This window comes from Triticum aestivum, chromosome 1B (assembly GCF_018294505.1).
Source record: "Triticum aestivum cultivar Chinese Spring chromosome 1B, IWGSC CS RefSeq v2.1, whole genome shotgun sequence".
NCBI classification, from domain to species: Eukaryota; Viridiplantae; Streptophyta; class Magnoliopsida; order Poales; family Poaceae; genus Triticum; species Triticum aestivum.
Genome location: NC_057795.1, coordinates 177362840 through 177370015, shown reverse-complemented (window position 1 = coordinate 177370015; position 7176 = coordinate 177362840). Strand labels below are relative to the sequence as shown.

General features: G+C 46.0%; 1 protein-coding gene across 1 annotated transcript; it reads left to right on the top strand.

Moving 5' to 3' along the window:
* The first annotated feature begins 2253 nt into the window (after nucleotides 1-2253).
* Nucleotides 2254-4438, top strand: LOC123089079 (uncharacterized). Its single transcript, XM_044510937.1, has 4 exons — nucleotides 2254-2771; nucleotides 2870-3319; nucleotides 3420-3851; nucleotides 3982-4438. The coding sequence occupies exons 1-4, from the start codon at nucleotides 2331-2333 to the stop codon at nucleotides 4123-4125; spliced, it is 1467 nt and encodes a 488-aa protein (XP_044366872.1). The 5' UTR covers nucleotides 2254-2330; the 3' UTR covers nucleotides 4126-4438.
* Nucleotides 4439-7176: the final 2738 nt, after the last annotated feature.

Here is a 7176-nt window from a genome sequence, read left to right as displayed (position 1 = left end):
CGTTTGGGCCAAAGTGTCACGGATGTGTCTTTTTTTTGTAGTGAGGTAAGCAGTACGAGAAAGAAAGACCGGGTCCCCTTCTTTAAGAAGTTTCCTAATGTGGATCCTTTGGCAACATAACTCTTGAAGAAGTTGTTAGCCTTTGAGTCGAAGGATCGACCAACTACTGAGGAGGAAGATCTTTGGTGCTATTTTATCGTTCTAATGTCTTGGTTTCATCCCTGCTTGCATCATTAGTTTGTTATGCTTATACTCCCTCCGTCCCAAAGCAAGTGTTTCAACCTTAGTACACTTGCTTTGGGACGGAGGGAGTATAATAGTTGTACTAAGGTTAAGACACTTGCTTTGGGACTGAGGGAGTATGTAGTAAATAGTGATATTTCCTTCAATGTTTATATTTTGTAACACAATGATTGATCCATGTTATAAATGCATTTACAAGACAGGGAGAATATCCTATGAGCCAAATAGAAAAGGGGAGTATGATTCTAATTTTCTTGGAGCGCAATGATAAGGTGTATAGGAACAAGCATGCAATAGTGATTGTGGCCTCTATTTCTATACTACTTTAAAAAGATGTAAGGCTCCGCCTTGCATATCATTTTGTGCGTCATGCCTCGTTCAACTCAGATGCTTGTGTGATTTCATTGTTATGACAATATTTTAATATTGCATCCCCATTGCAATGCATATATAGGCAATGTCTCATTTTGTCCATCCTCCTTGCCTCATTCAACTTAGAAAATCGTCTGGTTTCATTGTTATGGCAGTAATTTCCCATTGCAACGCACAAGCAATTTCTTCATTGTTATGGCAGTAATTTCCCATTGTAATGCACAGGCAATTTCTTCATTGTTATGGCAGTAATTTTCCGTTGCAACGCACATGCAATTTCCTAGTAACTTATAAAAGGAGTGAAGTGACTATTGTTATTTTCCCAGCATCATTACAACAAAACAAGAATGACTAACATATGCACCGACTCCATCAACAAAATGGGAGCTAGAGCACAAGGTCTCCCATATAGGATATTACCAAGCATACAAGAGAGTGAACGATGAAATGTTGAACTAATATTGTTGGAACCACAAACAAAGACGCGCAAGTGAAGTGACAATCAAGAAATAGATGTTTAATGGTCTTGTGCTGATTACAAAATTATCTAAGTAGGGGTCACTTCTAAAAACACACCAATAGAAAATTTTAGTGTTGCTGTGATGCAAGATCACACGGGTATGGTTGTCAATTCCTCTTGGGATAATATTTCAGTTTGTTCTAGTGTCGAAGACGTGGAGCTGGGGCCTTGTCTGACAGGCTTTTACATTGCCATCATATTCCAGACTTTTATATTGCGATCATATCCCCTAATCCTATGTTCCTCAAGAAGGACCGCTTGAATGTGGAGAAGCATTTGTCAAATTCAATGTTGAACAAAGGGCACTTGTGTTGGCATGAAGAAAGAGGAGTTAGAACTTTTGCAACTCCTACCTGGTGTATGTTTGGTTAAGATCCACCGAGAGATGGAAACGACATAACTCATAGTATTACTAAATTTTGTATGAGTGCGACTTTTGATGGGATGTTGGTTGGAGTTGTCGTATGGGTCAATATAATATATGAATATTCGATGCTATATGTTGAGTTGTTTTCAAAAGAATAAAGAGTAGTAAAACATTGTGCAACTTTTTTTAAACAATCACACAAAGCTTTTTTTATTAAATCATCACAATGTCTAGATGGACGAAACTAAGATCACCGGGCTGACCTAATCAAGCATGGCGGCCAGCCCCTAAAGAAAGGGCATGCTTCGCTAGATTGTGAGCCTTAACATTCGAGCTCGTATACTCATAACTAAAATTGCAACTAGTAAAAATGCTAGAATGATCAACAATTTCTCAAATAATTGCACCATAAACTGCCGCGCTTCTCTACTTGATATCCTCATTGACAACCTTGCAATGCGATGCCACCTGGATGTGCTGCTCATAAAGATCATCCGATAGTGCTAGAGCCCCTGAAGTTTTTTTTTTTGACGGGTTCTAGAGCCCCCGAAGATAATTGCAGAGGATCCCAGATATGCCCCAAGAAAAAAGAAACAGTGTACAACTGTCTACTCCAATGCCGAGCAGCCCAATAACTTCCAATCGGGATCCAGCGTATGTTCGGCCCGAACACCACCTTTTGTTTTTATGAGTGACTCGGGCCTTATATAAAGCCATGCACATCTTCCGCTGGGAAACAAGCCTACACACACAAACGATCCTCTCTTCCCTTCAGAAGAAAAACCAAAAAAGTTGGGCCGTGCAAGGAAGGATCGGAGCCGCCGCGGGATGGGGCTGCCGCTGCCGCGTCGCTGCTGCAACTGCGGAGATCCCGTGACCATGCCCTACCTTGGCGGCCACGGAAGGGCGGCAGCGGCGGTGGGCGGAGAGCAGCGCCCTTCCTGGGCCTCTCATCTCGCCGCCGCGGACTTCTCCAAGCCGTGCTCCAGGGACCGCGTCTGCGACACGTGCGGCGGCGCCGCCTTCTGCGCCCACTGCTGCGAGGAGCACCACCGCGGCCACGTCACCTGCCCCGCCCCCACCAAGGACGACGCCACCGATCACCGGAGGGATTCCTTCTGCATCGGCTGCCGCGTCGCGTTCTGCTCCGAGCTGTGCGCGCACCACGGCGTGGGCCACGAGGTCATCCCCGTCGACGAGTACGAAGGATGGCAATGCGCGCGATGCACTGGGTCGGAGCGGTGGTTCCCGGTCTTCGCGGGCGTCCAGGTCTCTGCGAGATCCATGGATTCGGGTTTTTTTACTCTCGAATTGATTGATCGTGCCAGTTGATTCGGGGTTCCCCGGCTGGTTTGGCTATCCTGCAGACCTTCCAAGACAACGAGGGCAATCTGCTGGTGCCCCTGCACCGGAAGCCGGCTGCAGTTCCAAAGCCCGTCGAGGACGGACCGTGCCCTCCTCCGTGGATGTTTGAGCTCGTCACCGCTGACTTCGCCAAGACGTGCGCCCGGGACCGGGTGTGCAACACCTGCGTGGGCGCCGCCTTCTGTGGGCATTGCTGCGGGGAACACCACTCAGGCCACGACACCACCGCCTCCATCCCGGAGGAGAAGGACGGCCCGGAGGCGACCGTGGTGCACCGGAGAGACTCGTTCTGCACGGGCTGCCGCGTGGCCTTCTGCTCCGACCTGTGCGCGCACCACGCAAGCGGCGTGGGTCACGAGGTCATCGCCGTCAACAAGTTCGTCGAGTGGCACTGCGTGCGATGCACCGGTTCGGAGTGGTGGTTCCCCGCATTGCACTACATGCTCATGCTGGTCGGTGACTTGATCGATCAACCATGCCGTGTTTTACTGTTAGATCGATCTGGGAGTGGTTGGTAGTTTTTTTGTCTGTTGATTCTTAATTTGGCTGCAGGCTTTCGTGGACGAGCATGGCAACCTGTTCGTGCCTTTCCAGTGGAACGGGGAGGTTGAGGACGGCGAGGAGTTGCCTTGGTGGATGACTCACCTCGGGACAGCAGACTTCTCCAAGACATGCACCAGGGACCGCGTCTGCAACACCTGCGGCGGCGCCGGCTTCTGCGAGCATTGCTGCGGGGAGCACCACCGAGGCCACGAGACCAGCGCCGCCGCCACGGACGAGACGGAGGGTTCGGTGGCACCCGCGGGGTACCGGAGGGACTCGTTTTGCATCGGTTGCGGCCTCGCCTTCTGCTCCGAGCTGTGTGCGCACCACGCGGGTGGCGACGGCCACGAGGTCATCCCCGTCGACGTCTACGGCGACCGGCACTTCCTGCGATGCACCGGGTCAGAGCCGTGGTTCGCCTCCGCCTTCGGCGACATCGAGGTCCGTAACGCGATCGATCGGCACCCTCCTGTTACTTTTAATCTGACAGTAGGTGTAGACTTGTACTGTACTGTAGTTGCGTTCTTTGCTGATTGGGAATTTGGGATATTGGGTTGCATTGGTGGTGCAGACTTACGAGGACAAGGACGGCAACCTGATGGTGCCCGGGGAACGAAAGCGCTCCATGATCCCGGAGTCGGGCCTGAGGTACGCCACTCGCCACTGCGGCGGAACCACCGTGCCGCCGGCCGCGGCGAACCCGTTCGACTTCTAGGAGATTGCTGGATGGGGGTGAGGGTCGTTAGCTAGTGAAGGAGTGGTGATTGCCTGGCTATTACATCTATGATCTGGAATATTGCGTGGCGTACTGGCGTTGGATTTGAACCACCATGATCGAGGAACTTCGGAACTACTTATTCGGAAGTGTCGTCGGTTGGATACATTTCGTGTCTACTTTGAAATGCCTAGATCTTGAGATCGTCGAGCCATTTTTACATGTGGTTGTGGTTAAGCATGCGAAAGAATGTCGAACCATCTACGGCCTGTTGAACTATATGCTGATCAGAGCTATGGAATTCCTTGTTGAACTATATGTTGCTCGCATCTTTTTTTTATTCGAGCTTTTGATCTGAAGTTTTCGTTAATTGGTTGGTGCATCCGTGCATGTTATGGTATTCGGTTGTTGAGGTGCTTCAGTAGGAGGTTTGGGGCTTGTAATGCTGATTTTGGTTCATGCATTGTTATTCCTTGCTTTTGTTAGCTTCCCTGAATGTTAGATATTGTGTGTTACAAATTCTGGGTGATGCAGTAGTACTTACTTTCTGTTCACAAATATAAGATTTTTTGCATATTTCAATATAGACTACATGCGGACAGAAATAATCAAATAAGTGAAAAAAACACTAGACCGTGTTTATATGATTTTTTGTTGAAAAGGACCATCTGGGCGAATGAATTGACAAAAAAGACCACCTGCCGATAAATTTAACAAAAAGGACCCCCTCGGCTGTGGCGGCAGGTGCGGCAGGCGACACGTGGCACCTGCCGCCACACAGCAAGGCGGCAGCACTGTACCAACGGGAATCGGCGCTGGCGACGGAACCGCAGCGGCGTGTGGGGCCCGGCCGCCAAGGGACGTGGCAGCAGTACTGTACCTGGGGCGCGGCCGCCTGGCGGGCTGGCGGCAGCCCTGTTCATGGCGCTGCTGCTCTACTGCACGCTACGCTGATTGCTACTGCTGCTGCATGCGCTTTTAGCCGGCCACTGCTGCTGATTGGTACTATTACTGCATGCGTTTTTAGCCGGCCACTCATGCTGCATGCAAGATGTTATTTTCTTGACATGCACGATGTTGTTAATTTTGTCATTAACCTTTGTGTTAGAGCACGAATTAGAGTTAGGATGCAGAAGATGTTTTAGTTGAAGAAAAGATAGATCAAGGTAAGATATACCCAGTAATTAGTAATTGAATATTGTATTATTCGGTTTGACTAATAATCAAGTGGAAAAACATTTTAACATCCGTATTTACGTTTGAAATAATCATTTTTATTAATATCATTCAGTTCGACTGGAAACATAATAATATGATGATAACATTTAAATAGTATGACTTAATAAATAACCATATTTCCGTTAGCAATAATCGGTTTGCTTTTAGTATCATTTGCTTAGAATTTAAACATAACAGTTTGTTTACGGATAATAATACGACAAATATTCAAAGCAGCGGTAACATCATTCGCAACAGTACATCAATATAAAAAATATTCATAATATTACACGGCGTCATTTATACCTCAGCTTCGATATGGATGTCGTTCCGAATAAAATTAACCGTCAAAAGGGAGATCGAGGATCAAAACGCAATTTCTTCAACTACGTCATCTCCTCCTTGTTTGTTACTCAGATGATACCTTTTTTACCTAATTACATACATCATTAAGGATATTAGCATTTTATAATATACAAAACTTAGATTATTAAGAAAATAGACCTACGGTTTCGTAACTATACAACTTATTAATATTTTTTTACCACATGAAATAACAACGCATTAAATCATCCAATGACCAATAACAACACAAACTTTTTCTTACTTACCATATTTATAAATTCTTGCATGTCAAACTAAATCGATACATTTTAAAGGCCTAAAGCTGATCTACAATACTGTTAAATATTTGCTTTACTAATTCCTGCTCTAACACAAAGGTTAATGACAGAATTAACAACATCGTGCATGTCAAGAAAATAACATCTTGCATGCAGCAGCAGTGGCCGGCTAAAAGCGCATGCAGTAGCAGTACCAATCAGCAGCAGTGGCCGGCTAAAAGCGCATGCAGCAGTAGCAATCAACGTAGTAGTAGAGCAGCAGGGCCATGAACAGGGCTGCCGCCAGCCCGCGAGGCGGCCGCTCCCCAGGTACAGTACTGCCGCCACGCCCCTTGGCGGCCGGGCCCCACACGCCGCTGCCGTTCCGTCGCCAGCGCCGATTCCCGTTGGTACAGTGCTGCCGCCTCGCTGTGTGGCGGCAGGTGCCACGTGTCGCCTGCCGCACCTGCCGCCACAGCCGAGGGGGTCCTTTTTGTTAAATTTATCGGCAGGTGGTCCTTTTTGTCAATTCATTCGCGCATGTGGTCCTTTTCAACAAAAAATCTGTTTATATACCTCCAATTCAGAAAAGAGTTAAACTATCTTATACTCTTTGAACAGAGGGAGTCATACTTTTTGAACCAGCGTAAACTGAGTTTATTTCTTGGTACAAATTTAATGGGTGCAAGTTCCTTGATTATGCAGTGGAAGTGAATTTTGTTTGCTGTGCCAACCTGGGTGGCTGGGCCCATTGTTTTAACAGCATAATTGGTTCGTTGCCAAAAAAAAACCTAGTCTAGCAAGCCAAATAAATTGAACAACTTTAGTGGGTCAAAAGGGTATTGTTGGAGTTAAGTGACTAAATTAAACCGTCTCGACAGGTTTAGTGATTATTCGCACCTTTTCGTAAGTTGCAAATCTAACATTGATGTTAATTTTTTAAAAGTATTATAATAAAGTTCAGATATATAAAAAGTTTATATATTGCGGAAAAAAAATAAAAAACCGAGTATCTGAATAAAATATTAATCTCATATTTAAAACTTATTTCCTACATACAAAAAATATATTCATGTATTTAGAGGAAAAGGTCATATATTTCAAAAAAATGACAAAAAAAGCGCAACCTAAAACAGAGATGCAAAGGTAAGAATAAAGAAATTAAAATGAATAAAAGAAAAAGAAAAAGGAGAATGTAGAAATAAAAATTGAAAAAAAGAAGGGAATTGGG

What these genes read in the sequence shown, in the direction of transcription:
- LOC123089079 (XM_044510937.1), top strand. Translation starts at nt 2,331, where the DNA reads ATGGGGCTGCCGCTGCCGCGTCGCTGCTGCAACTGCGGAGATCCCGTG. An exon ending in TGCACTACATGCTCATGCTG is followed by an intron (nt 3,320 to 3,419) that starts GTCGGTGACTTG and finishes ATTTGGCTGCAG; the next exon opens with GCTTTCGTGGACGAGCATGG. An exon ending in CCGCCTTCGGCGACATCGAG is followed by an intron (nt 3,852 to 3,981) that starts GTCCGTAACGCG and finishes TTGGTGGTGCAG; the next exon opens with ACTTACGAGGACAAGGACGG.